General features: G+C 42.6%; 3 protein-coding genes across 3 annotated transcripts; 2 read left to right on the forward strand and 1 right to left on the reverse strand.

Moving 5' to 3' along the window:
• Window positions 1-786: 786 nt before the first annotated feature.
• Window positions 787-2,310, forward strand: LOC133420192 (uncharacterized). The gene is made up of 4 exons (XM_061709793.1): window positions 787-838; window positions 943-1,641; window positions 1,751-1,900; window positions 2,112-2,310. Exons 1-4 carry the CDS (start codon window positions 787-789, stop codon window positions 2,225-2,227), a joined length of 1,017 nt encoding a protein of 338 aa, XP_061565777.1. The 3' UTR covers window positions 2,228-2,310.
• An 8,229-nt stretch (window positions 2,311-10,539) lies between these two features.
• LOC133420452 (uncharacterized) lies at window positions 10,540-13,400 on the reverse strand. The gene is made up of 5 exons (XM_061710145.1): window positions 13,224-13,400; window positions 12,885-13,021; window positions 12,596-12,819; window positions 11,308-11,673; window positions 10,540-11,066 (listed from the first exon to the last, which is right to left on the reverse strand). The coding sequence occupies exons 1-5, from the start codon at window positions 13,398-13,400 to the stop codon at window positions 10,630-10,632; spliced, it is 1,341 nt and encodes a 446-aa protein (XP_061566129.1). The 3' UTR covers window positions 10,540-10,629.
• Window positions 13,401-17,058: 3,658 nt separating this feature from the next.
• On the forward strand, window positions 17,059-18,963 carry LOC133420453 (uncharacterized). Its single transcript, XM_061710146.1, has 6 exons — window positions 17,059-17,104; window positions 17,260-17,592; window positions 17,682-17,704; window positions 17,787-17,937; window positions 18,050-18,084; window positions 18,699-18,963. Exons 1-6 carry the CDS (start codon window positions 17,059-17,061, stop codon window positions 18,819-18,821), a joined length of 711 nt encoding a protein of 236 aa, XP_061566130.1. The 3' UTR covers window positions 18,822-18,963.
• Window positions 18,964-19,850: the final 887 nt, after the last annotated feature.

The following is a 19,850-nucleotide window of genomic DNA, read 5'->3' on the forward strand; positions in this document are numbered from 1 at the left end:
GTCACTTGTGAGGTTGTGGGTGTGTCAAGAACGGGCCTATCAGCAGTTTTACTGACCTGTTAAAGCTGACTAGTTAGAGTCTACTACATAGACTACTGACACTTAGAAGAGGGAGAGATCGCAGAGAGCAGGAGAGCACATAGCAGCTAGTAGTGACAACAAGGCAGCTAGAAGAATCGGACCAATCAGCGTTACATGGTGACCAATTCCCGCAGCAGAAGTGGTGATCAGTGAAAACAACACATTGGATTGATAGGGTGCAGAGGTGGATCTGCCTGCATCTGTGAGTTTAGTTTTCACTGGCATCTGCTGGGTGCACCTTCAGCCTCATCGGAAGGGTCGCAGAGGAGATCGGGCGGCTCTGTGTACAACACTTCTGGCCAGTGTTTGTTCTATTTACTGTACAGGGTGGAGACACGAGGGGATGCACTAGCGAGTGACATCCTGACCTGCAGTCCCACCCTCTGACCACCTGAATCAACAGTGTGTCATTCTTGATAAATGTGGTGTAATAACTCTGCTATCGATATAGTTTCAAATATAAATCAACATAATGAAAAATGTTACCCTGAATTATAAAAGAATGTTAAGTTAAATGACATCAAAGGTCCTCATCTTTCTTTCCCCTCCCATATCTTTTCAACAACCAAACTTGTAGGTGTTTCTGAACTTTGTTACCAAAGAAGGAGAGACTGTGTCACTTCAGACGGGCCAATCAAACACAGTCTTGTGTCTGAAGAGAGAAGAACGCTTCAGGCTACTTTTCATTCAACGCGAAGATCAAACATGACATCTGCACCGTTTGCCTTCTGTTTGACATGTTTGTTAGTTTCAATGGGTAAGTTTTGAGATTTATTAAATGTCCTGTTCCTTTTTACCGTAGCAGTGTTGAATTTGGGTTAATTTTTAATGATTGTTCTGTTTTTCCCAATTTCCCTTCAGCTCAGAAAATTCATCTGACATCTTCATCAGTTAATCAAGAAGGTAGTTTTATATCAGCTCATGTTGGAGATAGTGTCACTTTAAGGTGTTTTTATGACAATGTATCATTCCTCTACTGGTACATGCAATCACTGGGAGACAAACCAACACTTATATCTACCTTTTATGTATACAGCACGCAAATCACTTTTTATGAAAAATTCAATAACAATTCCCGCTTCACATTGGATACAGAAAATGGTAATTATCACCTGACAATTTCAGATCTGAAACGTTCAGACTCTGGTACATACTACTGTGCAGCTCAAAAGGTCATGGTTGTGAATTTTGCGGAGGGTACCGCAGTCAGTGTGAAGGATTCAGATTTAAACATCCAGGCATTGATCCATCAATCGTCATCTGAGACCATCCAGCCAGGAGACTCGGTGACTCTGAACTGCACAGTACACGCTGGGAGCTGTGGAGGAGAACACAGTGTTTACTGGTTCAAAGAGTCAGAAGAATCTCATCCAGCCCTCATTTACACCCATGGAGGCGGGAATGATCAGTGTGAGAGGAAACCCGACTCAGAAATTCACACTTGTATGTACCACCTGCCGATGAAAAACCTGAATGTGTCTCATGCTGGGACCTACTACTGTGCTGTTGCTTCATGTGGACACATACTGTTTGGAAACCAGACCAAACTGGACTTCACATGTGAGTTACAATAATAATGAACTGCCATTTGGGTCAATAACCATATGCAAAGTTTTAATGAAGACAAAGATAAAAGCGGAAATCTCTGTTTCTGTTTTCTGGCTCTCAGCAGGTGACTCTGTTCTGGTGTATTTCTTGACTGGAACCTTGACGTTCACCTCCATCCTCGTAGTTGTACTTATTTTCCAAATGTACAAGATGAGCAAAAGAATTCAATCTGCAGGTACAAAAATGAAGACTATAAAGGCTTTTTCTCTCCGTATCCTCTCAACATGTCTTTTCAATAACAGACTTCTTTCTGTTTCTCACAACCAGAGGAAACATTTCAAGCTCCCCCCACAGCAAGCACAGGGGTAAGACTTGACCTTTTAGATTCCAAGCTGAAAGGCTGATTAGGCATTATTGCCAAAGTTCATTTCGTCACCTTTCTTCTTTAATTCATTCTTTTTTTTTCTAGACACCCAATCAAGACACAGCTAGTCCACAATATGCTGCTTTAGATCTTAACCAAGCCAACAGATCCAGAAGACAGAGGAGCACCATCAACAGCGATTGTGTTTATTCCAGTGTACAGCTGCAGTGCTGAACTTGTTTAGCTGTTCAAGGAATATATGTTTGATATCCAGGTAGATATACATTCGTTTGTGCTTCACCTTTTTTTTCGCGGCCAAAAGATAAAAACTTAATTTTGCGCTAAAGTTCTACGACTGCAGCACTGAACATGTTTTGCTATTCAATAAATATTCGTTTTACAATCAGCAGCAGAGATTGAGATGCATATTAATATTTTTGTAGCTTACCTATGTTCAGCAGCCAATAGATACACTTTTATTCATGTTGTCTTCAAATTTGGCATTGTGCACATTTAAGATCCTATATTGTATTTGATCCATTAAAACTCAAATTTTTATTTCATGTTTTTTTTTTTATTCACATATGACTAAAACTTTTAGGCCTTTAGTTATCAATAAACATCCAAATGAAACATTGATGTATATGATCAAATGGAAATTTATCCACGGTAGTTTTTTAATCATAACATTTGGTATCTATTTGATCTAGTGTGGATACTTTAGATAAAAAAATGTCTGTAGGTGTTTGAATAACTTGGGATGGGAGTGTATTTAGCTCTTTGTACAAAACCTCTGGTTTTATCTTTCATTGTGACTGGAGGAATGTTTGTGACAAATGTGACCAACTTCATGAGACAATAGTGAAGGTGTAGACATAGCTTTTACTTATGTCAAAAAAGTATTCTATTTTTTATACAAAAATACATTTCTTTTATGTTTTTCGATTCAGATACAGTACTACTCTCAATTATATCTCTACCCACACACAGCTCTTTCAGGTCACTGGTGATCCAGGGTTTATTAATGGGGAGACTTCTCTTTTCTGGTTGGGATGATGTTATCTACACAGAAGATGATATCACACACAGTCACACACTCAGTCATGGCATTGATGTCATCTCTGTGTGACTCACAGAGTACATCCTCAAAACACCCTGCAGAGTTTCTTCAGCTTCCGGTGACCACCTTCTCACAATTCTTTTGGTGACCGGTTGCCTCTGGATGATTGGTTTATGGGTGGAGGAGAGAAAGACCAGATTGTGATCTGCCTTGCTGGGTCCAGGTCGAGCTGTGAGTCTGCAGGAGGTCTGATGTTTCCATTAAAAACACTTGACAAACTGATGATCACATCTGGAAGCGCTGATTTAAACGTCTCTCTCCTGTGCTCTGCTCCGCCAAGAGACTTTTCTTTAAGTTGCGACATGATACAGGTGTGTACCGATTTTCGTGCATGTACGTCAAACCATATTGTGGAGCTTGAGGCACAAAGTTTTCTAGGGGGCGCTGTTGAGCCATTAGGCCACGCCCATTAATGCAAACCATTAAATATTAAATTTTTCGCCAGGCTTGCCTTTGCGTGAAAAATTTGGTGACTTTTGGGGCACATTCAGGGGGGCAAAAAGGCCCTAATTTCGTCGGAAAAGTAAAAACAACAAAAATTCCTACAGATACAATAGGGCCTTTGCACTGTATGTTCAGGAACTTGGACCTCCTCATAAGAGAAGATCATTGCATCATAGTAATCAAATAATATGGTTCATCTAATCCTCTGTCTTTTTTATTTAACCTCCTAACACTTCTTAGTGCATTTTTTTCTTGCGGCTTTGGGCCCCCATTAAGAAATGTAAGATTATGACATAGACCAGTGGTCCTCACTCCTGGTCCTCGAGAGCTGCTGTCCTGCATATCTTAGATGTTTCCCTGCTCCAGTAAACCCTGATACAGATGACTGTGTCACCAACAGAACTGTGCAGACTTGGAGGAAACATTGGTGATGACCACTAATTAGAATCAGGTGTGTTGATGCAGGGAAACATCAAAAACATGCAGGACAGCGGCTCTCGAGGACCAGGAATGAGGACCACTGACATAGACGGTAAAAAGTGTGATGACCACATACTGTATGTGTATGCCTGGTGTTAGAGAGGTTGAAAAACCAAAAAATCCATTCTTCATACACAGATATTGCACACTTCAGACATGAGCAAACAGTTGAAGCCTGCTATGCTGCAACAGGGCAAAGCTGCAGGGGGACACCAAAATGATCCACTGAGTGGTGCCCTTCACCCTTTTTCTCCTCCTTTTCTTCAATCCACAGTTATTTATTAGAAGTATCTCATCACCATTGTTCTTGTAGTAGTAGTAGTAGTGCTGGTCTGCCCCCTGTTTTTCTCTTCTGTACATTTTTGAAGGCCAGAGCTTCAGGAGGTGAATCCTGACCTGCAATCACACCCTCTGACCCCCTCAGTATCCGCTGTCTAAAGTTTACAGTTGTCTCTGTAGTAAACTAACTAAACATAATATATTGGTGCCTCTCTCTGTTCTTCACCCTATCTTTCCTATTTCCCTTTTCCTGCACTACCCAGGTGGTGCTCCTTTCCTCAGTTTTATTTTTATACAGTTTTTAATTTAAGCGTTGCTACTCTTGTGCCTCAACTAGTTTTCTAGGAAAAGTCATTTTATTTTGGTGTACCTTGTACATGGTGACCGGTGTCCCCCCCCCCCTCCCCACTTCTACAGTGTGACGTTTTTATAGCATTTTTAATAGTATTGGTGTGCTCATTTGTGCCTTTGGGCAGTGTTTTTATTTATCTACGTTTGCAGTGATGTGGTAGGAAGTGTCATTGTGTCCCTCGGTCCCGTACCTAAAAGTACCCATTTTACCTGTTCAATGCCTTGTTTCTTTTAACTGTGGTTACCAATAAAGGTGATATAATTGTACACACAGAAGCCTCTGTCTCTCCCTAAGTTACCATTACCTGCATGGGGATTTTGATTACCAGATGATTGTTTAAAAGGGTATGAGCAGCACTCATTTGGTCACATTTAGATCATTAGCTCTCAGTCGGAGCCAGAGAGGATCCTCCCGTCTGCCTGTTTGGTCGGTGCCGTTACCTGGCGAGTGGAGGACAAGGTAATATAGGCTAATTCTGTCTCCTGTTCCCAGTGCTTGCCCCGATAACTGACTCTTTGTTCCAGCCCACCTCTGCTCCCCGGTTCTTCAGTGGGGACATATGGTCCCATATGTCCTTGGACTTCATTGCAGGACTTCCTCCCTCAAATGGTCACACGGTTGTTGTAACTGTTGTTGACCGTTTCTCCAAGACAGCTCATTTTATTCCTTTGCCTAAGTTACCATCTGTTAAGCAAACTGCTGAACTATTGTTGCATCATGTTTCCCTAGACACATTGTCTCTGACCATGGGCCATCAATTCACTGTCATCCGGCTTCCACCCGCAGTCCAATGGCCAGACTGAGGGAATGAATCAGAAGATGGAGACTGCCCTTAGATGCCTCTCTCTGACTGTCTTCCTGTATCCTGATCCTTGGCTGTTTTCCTGGTTTAAAATGCTAGTCTCACTGCTTTGGATTTCTCTGCCTGCTCACCTGGTTTTTGACCCCTGTTTGTTTTCCCGGATCCGATTTAAAGAACATTGGACTATACCGCTGTCTCTGATATCATACTTTTGGGATCCTTAGGCTCTGAGCCGTTACAGAGAGTGGACTACATTTTCTGAAATTTTTAATTAGATAAATGTTTCTTTTTGATAAGCAAAGTATCAAAAATAATTTTCAGGTTTTTCCTAAACAAATACACATGCAAATGCTGTTTTTGGTATTGTTCACGTCTTTTTTATTCTTTAATATGTTTGGACATAAACTGTAAGCGATTTGTGACTTTACATAACGTGACACAAAGACACAAAGCTTTATCCAAAGGGACTTCCCTATAGGGAAAAAACTATAAAATCACAGTAAACATTGTGACCTGCAGAGAGCATGTCGGTGTGGATTAAAAGGTTAGAGACATAAAGTTGTTTAAGATAGGAGGTGCTCTTGGAAGAGGTGGGCTTTCAAGAGCTATTCTGATATATTTTTGCAGGGTTACCAGGTCACCGAGAGCCTCCCTTTTTGTGCTTTAAGTGTTAACTTTCCAAACAAATCAGATATAGAGGAATAACACCACAAGAGTGGAAGGTTTCCTCTGGTATAAGTTCGTTCAAGTGCGCGTGTTACATTATCACTGTGCATTGATGTGGGTTGTATCTTTGCATCTTTTTGTAGATATAGATGCAGATGTGGAACTTGAAATTTGTATGTAGTGTAAGTGTGGTGAGATGAAATGATGCACACTGAGGAAGCTCTACTGTCTTTGATGTTTTTTACTCTGTGGTTTAAACAATGTCCTCATTGTTTGCTTTCTCTGTAAAATCCCCAGAGTTGGCTTTTGATATAAATTTAAACTAATCATATAAACTAAACTGAATCCCATTCAAATCCTGGCCTCTTCACCCTTTGTACCCTTCCCTATGACTAATATCAATAGATATTCTACGAGACAAATTAAATACTTTCCTAAAAAAAAACTTTTTACATCATAGCCCTGCCGGTGTATGCATTCGTTCCTTATAGTACTGTGATGTGTGAATGGCATAGGAGTTGAAACGGCCCAACATATAATTCTGCAGCTGTACTGCCTTGGTTTGTAGTAACAGGGTTGGAATTGGAGCAAAATCAGAATAATGTTTATTAGTGCCTGTTTGGATTAACTGGTTAATCCCAAACCTGACATAAATCCTACAGAACCCCTGATTTTGTGGAGGCGTATCTTGAAGGAAGTGGCAAATATGGACATTATTGATTATTTTCTTCTGCTTGCTCAGAAATAAGCATTACAATGTTATATCTCAGAAAATGTTGTTATTTTACAGCTTTTCTCCACATCTGTCCGAGTGTTGTATTGTGACTATTGGAAGTATTCCAGGACTTTGTATAACTTTGCCAAATGTATGCAAAGATGTTTACCTCTTACTTAACATTTTCTATTGGATCTATTACAATCTTTTACATAACCTGATGATAACTCAACCTTTATTGTCATATGTACAAGTTTATTCACACTGTTAAAGGTTTTCAGTCAGGAATGTGTTATAATTTACTATCAATTCTTCCCTCTAGTACTCACTATGCAAACGTATTCACATTGGGGAATACAGCCATCAAACTTTGCTGCTTAAAGTGGTTTTACAGGCACATTATGTGACTACTATGTATATTTTGGATTTGACAAGCAAATAATGGCATAATGTAATATGTCATATAATTGTTTCTTTGAGAGAGTATTTATTTAATTTCAACACCTGGTAAGGCACACATATAGTTTTATGATGTTAATATTTGCAAAAACTAAGAACAGAAAGAGGGTGTAGCTTCTTTTTAGCTACAGGAGGACTGGGGTGTGGTTGTGGAAGCATTGTAAACCGCAAAATGAAAAAGGCTTCAGTTATATGTTATGCAGTGCACACAACTTATGCTCAAAAATCCCCTAACCTATTAATAACTTTTTGTAAGCAGACAAATAAGCAGCATCTTTTAATGTAGCTATCTCCTAGTGTGACTTCTGTTTCGAGTTCTGTGGCAAAGCTTGTGAGAATTACAGTGAACAGGTTTCCGCTGGTGGAAACTTCAGTCGTCCCTTACAGGAACTGGCCTGTGGCTTACAGATAACAGTGTACTGTGGCGCAGAGTGCAGAGGCCATCTTACAAAAAGCACATGCATCACTGGTAAGTGCAGACAAAATGGTTTGCTCTGGTGTCTCTCACTGAGGGCCTGGGGAGATCTCAGTACCAGTACCAAACTCTTTACTGAATACAATAAAACATGTTTCTTATTATTTTACCCATAATTTGTTTTCTTCACATTGCACTGCAGTTGTTTTAGAGCAGCCTTATCTTCAGCATGTGTGTTTATATGAAAGACAATACCTCACAGTTTAAAACTAACAGCTTATCACGCATCACTAGATTTCTAACTTCCTACACGATGGTTTTGTTTGTTACAGTAACAAGAGGGGCATCTGTTTAAGCTTATCTTCATACAATCATTAGATTCCATACACATGCAGACTGACTGGTAAAGTGATTGAGGGTAAAGACTGTATTATTCTTTGAAAATGTAACTACCACCTGGAATTTTCTCTCCAAAAACTTGGCATGCACTATGCTTTTGCAGGGAGGCTGAGCACTGATATCCCCCTGTTGTGAGTGACACTTTGACTCTCGTTTTGAAAAACCATCACCCCAGTTTCTCCATCACATGGATCAGCACAGACCAACAACACCCGGGGCCTTAAGAAACTCAAAATGAACCACATCCTCCGATGGGGTCTTGCCACTGTGGAGTGACCCCGATTACTTGTAAAATCATTGATATTTTTAATTTGTTTGAATTTCATGAGCTACTGTTTTGAATCAAATCTCTTTGTTACATCACATTTAATTAAAAACAAAAGACATGCAATTCAAATTCAAGAATAAATAGAAAGAGAGAAAGAGAGAAAGTTGGCAAGAAAGAGAGAGAGAGAGAGAGAGAGAAAGAGAGAGAGAGAGGGGGAGAAAGAGGGAGAGAGAGAGAGCAGAGCATCATGTTGTAAATGCTGCCACCAGATGGACAGGATGTAGCTGGAACTGCACCTCAGAGCTCAAACACAATAATATGAGGATGCACTTTTGTGTTAACAAAAAAACAAAAAATGATAACTTTCAGGATTCTTGCTTGTTATTTCTCTTTTTTTCTGCAGGGCAGAGATGGATGACACATGTCTTTCCTCTGTCTCCCTGTCTCTCTCTTTTTGTAAAGATTTGGTAACCTTTATTAAACATAGCTTGACAGGAAGTGGGGGCAAAGCGTGCAATAGAGATAGGGGGTGGGCCCAACATGCTGCAAAGGGCCACATGGCAGACGTCAAACCTGGGCCATTTGCATGAGGACTGCTGCCCTCAAACATGGGGCGCCTGCTCAGTTTAGTCAGTAATCCAGCACTCCGGATCTCAGACTTTTTAATGAAGGGGGTGAAGTGGTCTGCTGTGGGAGGGGCTTAGATGCACTTGACAGTCTGACAGGAAGAGGCAGCTCAGTGTGGTCTAAGTACAACTAAGGCAAACATCACAAGGCCTCTGAAGTCAAAACCCTTTAAAGTATTTTACGATTAAGCTTTTTTAGTTAAAAAACTATAGAATATACAAATACATCCAAAGATGCAAAACATTGTCCGTGTGAGGTCATTACATCTGTCAAAACAAATGTCATTGTCTTCTCTCCCGGTGACAGCAGGCTTAGATTCTAGCTTAATCTGGCAGAACTGAAGCACACTTATAAAGTAAATGAATTAAATTAAGTAACATAATTTCAGTTTGGATCATAAAGAAGAGAAACAAAAGAAAAATGTTCTGTATCTATATGTGTTGACAGCTTGTAGTAAGGCTGGAAAACATTCAAGAGTATCCTTGTCTCATCTCATCTACCAAGGTTACAAGAAAAACATTGATAAAGAGCAAAAATGAAAGAATCTATGTCTGATCTTTATCGTGGCATGGCATGGGAATTTAAATATATATACAGATGCAAAGCCCCTGTAGTATGATTTTTTTTCTTGTATACTGTACATGTGAATCAGTAAGTCCAGAGAGAAGCTTTTTATCTTTCTGATAAAACGAAAGATAACTGCTCACAGTAAATGTTTGTCTGTGGACCCTCTTTCAAAATATTGCATGCATTTTGGCTTTAACACTATTTGCAGCTCTCCTGTGGTCACTTATAAACTCAAGCATTGTGAACATGTCTTTTCATGCTCTGCTCTGTCTTTTATTTCAGCACATTGGTGGTTTCAAGCAGGATTTCCTTGTTTTGATGTAAACATTCAACCGATGTTCTACAGCTCTTCATAACAATGTGGTTTGTGTGTGTGGGTGTGTACCTAAAACCACATAGCTTCTGGGCCAAACGCTGCTCCGGTTCATGGTTTGATGAAACAATAGATTCCACCTTATCAAATGGATTAATCTTCAACACACACAGCATGTGAGCGGAGGTGTGTGTAGAAGCGAGGTGGAGCTATAGACCGTCCATCAGACGTGCTGTAGCTTGTCAACTGCCATTTTGAGGTCTTGAGTTTGGTGTTCAGCTGGTGCCATCTTGATCTGTCAGGAAAGGGGGGTGACCATATTTGGACGAGGCGGTGGAGCTTGAGAGTGATGAATCAATAGAGCAGAAGCTGCCATGTCTGAGGTGTAATATTTTGAAATCAATCATTATTGACAGATTAAAAGTGACATAGAGACATTATACCACAGTGGATTGTAAGGAGATTTATTGACTTTACATTTCATTTGAGAAATTAATGATATTTGAATGGAACTTAGTAAGACAGAGAAACATTTTGAGCCTCAAGTAGCCATCAGTGGTATTGCAAGTCAAACCTGTTGGCCCAAGACCACTTTCTTGGGTTTCTGCATAACACAGGTGCACAATTTTTATTTAGCCACACTGAAAATGAAGAAACTAGACTTTTTAAAGGCAACTTGTATCTCTAGCCTTCTAAACTGCACATCCCCCTGCATTGTGCATTATGGGCTTTAACATCTCTTTATGAAAACAACAAGCAGGGAAACGGTTAGAAAGAGCAACAGAATTCCAGTTCTCATGATGGACAGCCAGAACAAGATTCTTATTTGGTTTTCGGCCTCATGTCTGACAAGCAGTTTGCTTCCATGACCGAACAGTATCTTCCCAGAGGAACTCACAGCACAATAGTAGGTTCCTGCATCTAAAGAGCTCACGTTCGTCATCTCCAAATGGCAAATGGTCAGTGAATGAGACTCTGGTGGAGAGTTGGGCTTGCAATGATCCCTGTGTGTGTGGATAACTCTTTGTTGAGAGCCATGTCTGAACCAGTACACACCATCTCCTCCAACACAGGCTGTAGTATTTACTGTGCAGGTGAGGGTCACAGAGCCACCAAGCTGGATGGTCTCAGACGCTGGTTCCTGGAGGATTCCCTGCTGGCCCATTCCTGTAAATCACCATCCAGACAACTAAACAATTGTAATTTTTAATAATTTTGTACATTAAATAGATTTATAGACATTCAGCATGTAAATATAATCTGTTTCATTGAAAATGATTGATACCATATCAAGACGCAAGACTATTTTTAATAGATAGTTGCTTACTGGAAACCTTTTTAGGTCAAGGAATTGTCTTAAATCTGATCATTAACATCTAAATTCAGAGGTAAAAAAAAAGTACTATACCTTCAACACTCAGAAATATCCCTTCGCCAAACTCCACCATATTGGAATGGGAGCTTCCACAGTAATATGTCGCTGTATCTGAGGGCTGTACATCAGCGATGTGCAGATGGTTTATCCCGTCCTTCCTCTGCACAGAGAAACGAAGATTCATCTCCAAGCGGTTGAAGACTTTGGACGGATCGTCATATTTGTAGAGATGAAAAAGAAGCTTAGGTCTGCGTCCTATTGGCTGTCGGTACCAGGAGAAGTGCATTGCTGTCTGGCTGTCGTAGAAGCATTGTAAAGTCACATTTTCCCCAACGGTGGCAGACCTCACACCCGTGTCCTGTGTGACTGATGCGGCGTGGATCACAGCTGACAGGTGAACTAGGTCAGAAAGACAACGTTATAGAAATTTTACCTGCCAATTATTGTTAAGCATTAGTTCAAATCCCAAATGAAATTAACGTTTTAGTCAGAGACTTACGGAGTCCACAGAGGATCACACACAGCTGCATTGTGTCAGAGCTTGTGAGAACGGAATGATTTCAGCGAAAGGGCAGACGACAGCATAAAAAATTGGGTTACTTTTGATTGGTTGTCTTCAGATTCAGACTGTAACACTTGTACTGCCTAGCTTCACCTGAGGAGGAAACAGGTTACACTGGTTCAACCTACCAGACACGTGGTTTGGTCCAGAATAAAGCAGCAAAGGTCCAGCAAAGACATTTTTCTGTCATGTCTTAACAGAAAACTCAATCACTGCTTATTGCACAATTGAGACACAAAACAAAAAAGGTTAGGGATGTAAAAAACAATCACTTGTAGCAAAAATGTTTTCAAGAGTGGCCTGAGTTTAGCAGTAATTAATGGACAAAGTGTTTATCACCTTCATATACCTCACACTGCGCCGACAGGTGTCGACTAATGTGCATTGAATAACACCAAGGTTTTTTTTCTTTGTTTGTTTTATTACAGAAGAAGATCACATCCAGGTTGTTTTAACATATTATCCACAGTCATATAATGGTTATTAAAAAAGTACAACAGAAATCTGTAGGTGTTACATTAGGCTCTTCCTACAATCCTTTTTGTTCACACTTATTTTTTACATTGATACTTCTAAAATGCGGCAGGTCTAGAAAACAGATTTAGTGAAAAGATGATTTAAATAAATAAATACAATAGCTGTTTACCTTTGAAAGTTTCACAGATGTTCCCTCCACAGATTTTGAGCCGGCCTTCTTCATCAGTTTATCAAGTCTATTCCTGTCAGCCGTCGGTATGCTGCTACCCCAGCAGACCGCACCATAAAGGATGGCTGATGCCACCACGGTGTGGTAGAAGGTCTTCAGGAGTCCTCCCTGCACTCCAAAAGACCTCAATGTCCTGAGCAGATAAAGTTGGTGCTGACCCGTACCGTAAAGTGCATTTGTGTTGTGAGTCTGGTCCAGTTTATTCTTCAGGTGAACATCCAGGTACTTATAAGATGTCACCATCTCGATGTCCGTTCCCTGGATGTTCACCGGTGGCCTGCAGAAATCCACCAGCAGTTCTTTCATTTACCCCATGTTGATCTGGAGGTGTTCCATTGGCACCAGTCCACAAAGTCCTGCGTCAGTTCCCTATACTCCCTGCCATCCGCATTCGGGATGAGGCCGACGATAACTGTTCCCTGCAGGACTCCTGTACTGCAGATGACCATGTCGGAGACACAGTCCCCGGTCCTCAAATACTGTGGATGTTCCGTGAGGTAATCCAAAACCCAGCATGAGAGGTGGATGGTGCAGGATGTATGGTGGTGAAAGCAGAAATCGAAGAACTCCATTCTCACAGTTCTCACAGGTTTCTCCAAGTGATAGAGTTGGAGGAAGATCACAGCATCTTTCCCCCCAATGGATGGTAGGCAAACTGCGGAGATCCAATGATGAGATCACCAGGGGACAGAGATGGACAAGGACCAGGCGATCCAGGGTCTTCATCAGGTGGGATGTTAGTGCCACCGGCATGTAGCTGCTGAAGTCCTTGGGGCGTGGGGTCTTGGACACAGGTACCACGCATGATGTTTTCCACAGCTGTGGCACCTTCCCCAGTTTCAGGTTTAGGTTCAACATGTGAACAACAATCACACAGCTGATCTGTGCAGGACTTGCAGAGCCTGGGGATGCCGTCTGGACCTGTGGCTTTTCTTGTCTTGTCTTGGTGTGAAGGAGAGGTTGAAGAAGGCAGCTGTGTGGTGAAGGGTAGTGAGGGGGTTTGCGTAATGGTATGAGCAGTGGAGGATGGCTGTGCGCTTAGTGTTGTGTAGTGAAACAGAAGGTTGGGGAAGAATTGGGGCAAGAGAGCTCTGGGTACAGAGAGTGGTGCTGCAGCATGGACAACTGGGTCGGCTGATGACTGATTAAGTCTGTTGAAGAATATGTTCAGATCATTTGCCCATATTTGGTCCTCCAACACTTGGGAGTCAGGATCCTTGTAACCAGAGATGCAGCTGATCCTCCATGTTCTTCCTGGAGGAGTTTTTTCCTTCGCTGATTTTCCTTCCCAGCAGCCTCTGCACAACCCTCAGGTTATCTTTATTTCCTGGCTTAAAAGCCCCTTTTCGTTTCATTTAGTAGAGTCTTTATGTCAGGGTAAATCCACGGTTTAGTGTTAAGGCCGGGACACACCAACCCAATTATTGGCCGTCCGATGCCGGACCCCAACGGATGAGGTCGGTGACTCAAGTCAGGTTGTTGTGTCCTGTGCAGACGTCCGTCGGCGTCTGTGTTCATTTTGGCCGATTCGACATGTAGAATCCTCCTTGCGTGGTGATCAGTTCCAGCTTCCAGCTTCCTCTCCTGCTCGCGAGAAACATCAGGTCTCTCATGAGACACTACGGAGCCACGGAGCGCCAGCAGCTGGTCTCTACTGTAAACATATATATATATATATATATATATATATATATATATATATATATATATATATATATATATATATATATGTCATGATCACAGTTCATGGTTTTTTTGCTGTGTTACTGACTCTCCTGTCATCTGGATCCTGCCACCCTCATCAGCCTCATTCCCTTCACCTGTGCTTCCCTGGCCCAGCTCCACACCTGGTTTCCCTCATCAGTTTCCCCTTCATAAACCGGCCCATTCCCTCATACCTGTTGCCAGATTGTCGTGTGCTTTTGCCCCGCTTTCCAGCCTTCCTGATTTCTGTCCTGTTCCTGCCTGCCTGCCTGCCTGCCTGCCTGCCTGCCTGCCTGCCTGCCTGCCTGCCTGCCTGCCTGCCTGTCTTTGACCCTGCCTGATTCTTGGTTTATGGATTTTTGCCTGCCCGTTTTGGTTTTGTTTGCCTGATCTGCCTGACTACCCGGTTTGACCCCTGCCTGCCTTTTGACAAAGATTAAAGCCTCTTGGACTCTGATCCTGCCTGGTGTTGTGCATTTGGGTTCTCTGTCCTGTCTGAGCCGTGACAGTACAATCTGGCCAAAGAATGAAGCCAGCCTGCCTGCCTGTAACCCTGCATGACTCCCGGTTTTTGATTTTTGCCTGCCCCCTTGGACTTGTTTGCCTGATCTGCCTGTCTGCCCGGTTTTGACCCCTGCCTGCCTTGGACCCGAATAAAGCCTCTTGGACTCTGATTCTGCCTGGTGTTGTGCATGTGGGTTCTCTGTCCTGTCTGAGCCGTGACATATATATATATACCGTGGAACGCTGGACCAGCTCTACACCCTCCGCAGGGTGCTCGAGGGCGCATGGGAGTTTGCCCAACCAGTCCACATGTGTTTTGTGGACTTGGAGAAGGCTTTCGACCGTGTCCCACGTGGCATCCTGTGGGGGGTGCTCCGAGAGTATGGGGTCGGAGGCCCTCTGCTGAGGGCTGTACGGTCCCTGTATGACCGGAGCAGGAGCTTGGTTCGCATTGCAGGCAGTAAGTCAGACCTATTCCCGGTGCGTGTTGGACTCCGGCAGGGCTGCCCTTTGTCACCGGTTCTGTTCATTATTTTTATGGACAGAATTTCTAGGCGCAGCCAAGTGCCGGAGGGGGTACAGTTCGGGAGCCACTTGATTTCATCTCTGCTTTTTGCAGATGATGTGGTCTTGTTGGCTCCCTCGAGCCAGGACCTTCAGCATGCACTGGGGCGGTTTGCAGCCGAGTGTGAAGCAGCTGGGATGAGAATCAGCACCTCTAAGTCTGAGGCCATGGTTCTCGACCGGAAAAAGGTGGCTTGCACCCTCCAGGTCGGGGGAGAGTTCCTGCCTCAGGTGGAGGAGTTTAAGTATCTTGGGGTCTTGTTCACGAGTGAGGGGAGAACGGAGCGCGAGATCGACAGGCGGATCGGTGCGGCGGCCGCAGTAATGCGGTCACTGTATCGGTCCGTCGTGGTGAAGAAGGAGCTGAGCCGAAAGGCAAAGCTCTCGATTTACCGGTCGATCTACGTTCCCACCCTCACTTATGGTCATGAACTCTGGGTCATGACCGAAAGAACGGGATCCCGGATACAAGCGGCCGAAATGAGTTTCCTCCGCAGGGTGGCGGGGCGCTCCCTTAGAGATAGGGTGAGGAGCTCTGTCACCCGGGAGGAGCTCGGAGTAGAGCCGCTGCTCCTCCACATCGAGAGGAGCCAGCTGAGGTGGCTCGGGCACCTGTATAGGATGCCCCCTGGACGCCTCCCTCGTGAGGTGTTCCGGGCATGTCCCACCGGGAGGAGGCCCCGAGGAAGACCCAGGACACGCTGGAGTGACTACGTCACTCGGCTGGCCTGGGAACGCCTTGGAGTCCCCCCAGAAGAGCTGGAGGAAGTGTCCGGGGAGAGGGAAGTCTGGGGATCCCTGCTCCGACTGCTGCCCCCGCGACCCGGACTCGGATAATGCGGTGGACAATGGATGGATGGATGGATGGATATATATATATATATATATATATATATATATATATATATATATATATATATATATATATATAACAATATCTATATAACAATATCTATATAACAATAGAGCCATTGGTGTGAACAGGATCCCTGGGCATGGTCAAACAATGAAATACATAAGAACACCACAGCAAGCTTGGCTTCTCTGGTTTCTGTAGTGCAATGATCAATTAAATAATAATCACAACACTTAAAAATAAATGAAAAAGTACAAAAAGCAAAAATAAAAACAGAAAAAGCGCAATAGTGAGCTGGAGCTACTGTAATAAGCTGCTACTGGATCTTGTAGTTTTTCACACGTATTTTTTTCACATTTAATCACACTGCTTTTAGATCTGAGCCCCTATCATCAAAGACGCTGACGTACACAGAGAAAATGTGTCTTCTACATTGAAGTAACAATAACAACTTGACTGTGTAAACTGAGAAGAATGTCCTGACTGCAGTAAGAGACTCCACTTGTGGACCACCAGCTACTGTCAATAATCCCTGCTATAGAAGGGCCAGGAGAAAGTGGCATTTTCATCAGCAGCAGATTCATTTGAAATGTACAGCGCTGCTGCTGCCGGCAGTCACTTTCATTCTTCAAATTCTCTCCTTTTTCTTTTTCCGTGGAAATACAGACCTTTTAAATTGACACAAGAGTGACTTTTTTTATTTAAGAGTTCGCTAAAAAAATGATGCACATGAACATTATTATTCTCTGACTGATAGATACAGACGTTACAGATGTTAAGTTACGGAAAACTCAAGCCTTCAAACATGAGCTTTAAGAAACCACACCCCTTTCTAATGAAACCACCTCCAGACTACAAAGTGGCCAAACTGTGACAGAGTTACGTAGAATGAGGAGCTTCACCTTGATAGATGTTTTGTTTATCGGCTTCAGCAGTAAGAACGATGTTTCATTATTTGAAGTATAAAACACAACCATCTCTTTCAATGTATTAATCAATTTTTCCTGTTAAACTTTTGACATTTGTGCCAAATTAATTGTACTTATGAATCTGATGATGATGTCTCTGGTATTTGTTTTTTTGTTTCAGGCTGGATGTGTGAGTCTCAGACTCTGGAGGTCCAGTCTGGTGAAGATGTCACTCTGCTGTGCTCCAACATTTCCACAAGTCCTACTCATACAGACTGGTTCAGAGTGGTCAACCGATCTAAACCCAGCTGCATCTCCTCCATGTTCTATCCTGATCACCCTGCTTCACTCTGTGATGGATATCTAGCTGGAAAATTTGAGATGAGTTCCAACATCAGCACCACCTTCCTAAAAATCAAGCAAGTGGATTTCTCTGACTCTGGGTTTTATTTCTGTGGATTCTACATAAATCAACATACAGTCATTTATAATGCAACGGAGTTAATCGTTGGAGGTAAGAGTGTGTTCATGACTGATCTTTATCTGTGGAGTTTTTCTTGTGACAGAAGCCTGAATAAAATCATATCCATGTTTTCGTTATAGGTATTACTGAATCCAAGGATGAAGTGGACTTTAATACGGAAAGTAATGCTTCTTTAAATATTTTGCTCACGTTACTGTTACTTTCAGTATCGACCGTATCCTTAGAAACCAAATTCAAATGTGTGCGTTTGGAAATATTTTGTAGAAAAGGCTGGAAGACCGACTTTCCTGATGAGTGTGATCCTGGGAGCTCTGACAGCTTTCCTCACTCTTGTAGTCGTTGTTCTGGCTGTAAAGATCAGGACACTTCAGTCAGGTACAAATATCTGATAATGTTGTATAATTTCCTGTAAGCTGCTGGATAACTGCACAGAGAATATAAGCAGTAATTATTACATAATAATACCTATTTTGTGTTTGTTTTGTAGCTGCAAATGAAGAACAAATACCAGAAAGAAGCAAGGTAAAGCACAGTTTTGAATCACATGTACGACGTGATTTATCTAAAGGTTTTTTACAACATATGAGTCGTTTGTCAATAACAACATCAAACTGTTGGCCCAGGAAGCTTCTTTCATCCCCTTTAACTTTTGTTAACACTGTTTCTGATTAATTTGATTTTTTAAATTAATTTTAAAATATAATTTACAGTTGAGCTCTTTCTTTTGCCTTTGTATTTTTTAGTAATAACCATAAAATCTTATTTATAGTTATTTATGTTTGTTAAGATTTTTTTTTTTCATCCTGAAAGTTCAATCAAAGTGGGGAGCCACACAAGGTATTGAAAATAAATAAATAAAAACAATATATATACATACGCGTGCACACACACACACACACACACATTTCAAAATGTGTTTGTGTGTGCTCTGTACAAAAAAACATAAACTGCTATGAAAACCAACATCTGTATTACTTTCTAAATTCAGTACACTGAGACCTTAATATGTGGATTAAACAAAACAGTGATATAAACTTTAAATGTTTCTATATCAATATTATCAAATGGCAAGAATTTTTAAAACATAATTTATTCTATACTCAATAAACAAGTATTGTATTACACATTGTTTTCAGCTTCCGCGCTCAGAGGATTTGAACTATGCAGCTTTGAGCTTCCAGACAAAAGGAAAGAGAGGCCGCAGGACTGCAGCAGAAAGAGAGATGGAGCCAAATGTTGTGTATGCTGCTACCAGATAGGCTCAGGATGCCGTTGGAACAACAGCTCAAAGAGGACCTCAGACTCCTGAGGATGTGCTTGTGATTGAAGACTCCCTGAAACATGAATAATCGTTTTCATCTTTTTGTATTCAAATTGAGTTTTGGTCTTGTTTGCTTCATGTAACACATTTGTTTTTGTCTTTATTGAAATTAAAGTCTGTGTCCTTCTTTGTTTGTCTTGTTTCTTTGTTTCTGCTGTTGTTTGTTATGAGCAGAAAGACTGAGGTGTGATGGTGAATGAGTCAAAAAAACAACAAAGAAGATTATTCTTGTTCACGAAGAAACTTCAACATGTCTTACATACCCCGGGACTGCCTGCTCCTCAGTCTTTAAAAACATCTTAGACATCTCTACACTCAACAGATGATGGGGCCTGCTGGGCTGGGTCTCCAGGGGGAGATGGGAGTGGTGAAAGAATGATTGTCCTTGTCTTTGTCAGTGAATTTATGTTGGTGTCTGTGTGAATGGATGGCTGTTGTCTAAACCTGGGTTTTGGGACTCTTTGCTGCCGGGCCTGTCTGGGTGGCTCCTTGTCGGGGGGTTCCCGTGCTCCGTACCCATCTCCGCTCCCCCTCGCTGCCCTTGGAGCTGGGCGCGCCTTTGGCTGTGGGGTTCCCACTGTCATCAGGGCAGGTGTCGGGCTGCCGGCGTCGATGGTCGAGGTGGCCCCGTCTCTCCGGGCAGGCTGGCCTCTCGCCGGGTGGAGGTTGTGGGCCTGGAGGGTGTTGACTCTCGACCCCGTGATAGGCCTATGTCAGTCGGTTGGTGCACGGCTGGTCCTGGTCCATCATCGTGGGTTTCCTGGCTGCCTCCTCCCGTGGTCATGGGGGCTCCGCCCGGGGCTTCCCTCTGTCGCTGCTGGGGGGGGGGGGCGGGCCTCGCTGGCGGGGGGTTTCCTTCCGCCTTCTTCTGGTCGTCTGTGGGCGGCAGATGGCCTGGGTTTAGGTTTCTTCCTTGTCGGCTTCTGGTCTCTCGGGTAGCGTGGTTGTGCCTCCCTCCTCCACTACA

The sequence above is a fragment of the Cololabis saira genome, chromosome 20 (genome assembly GCF_033807715.1).
Source record: "Cololabis saira isolate AMF1-May2022 chromosome 20, fColSai1.1, whole genome shotgun sequence".
In the NCBI taxonomy this organism is placed as follows: Eukaryota; Metazoa; Chordata; class Actinopteri; order Beloniformes; family Belonidae; genus Cololabis; species Cololabis saira.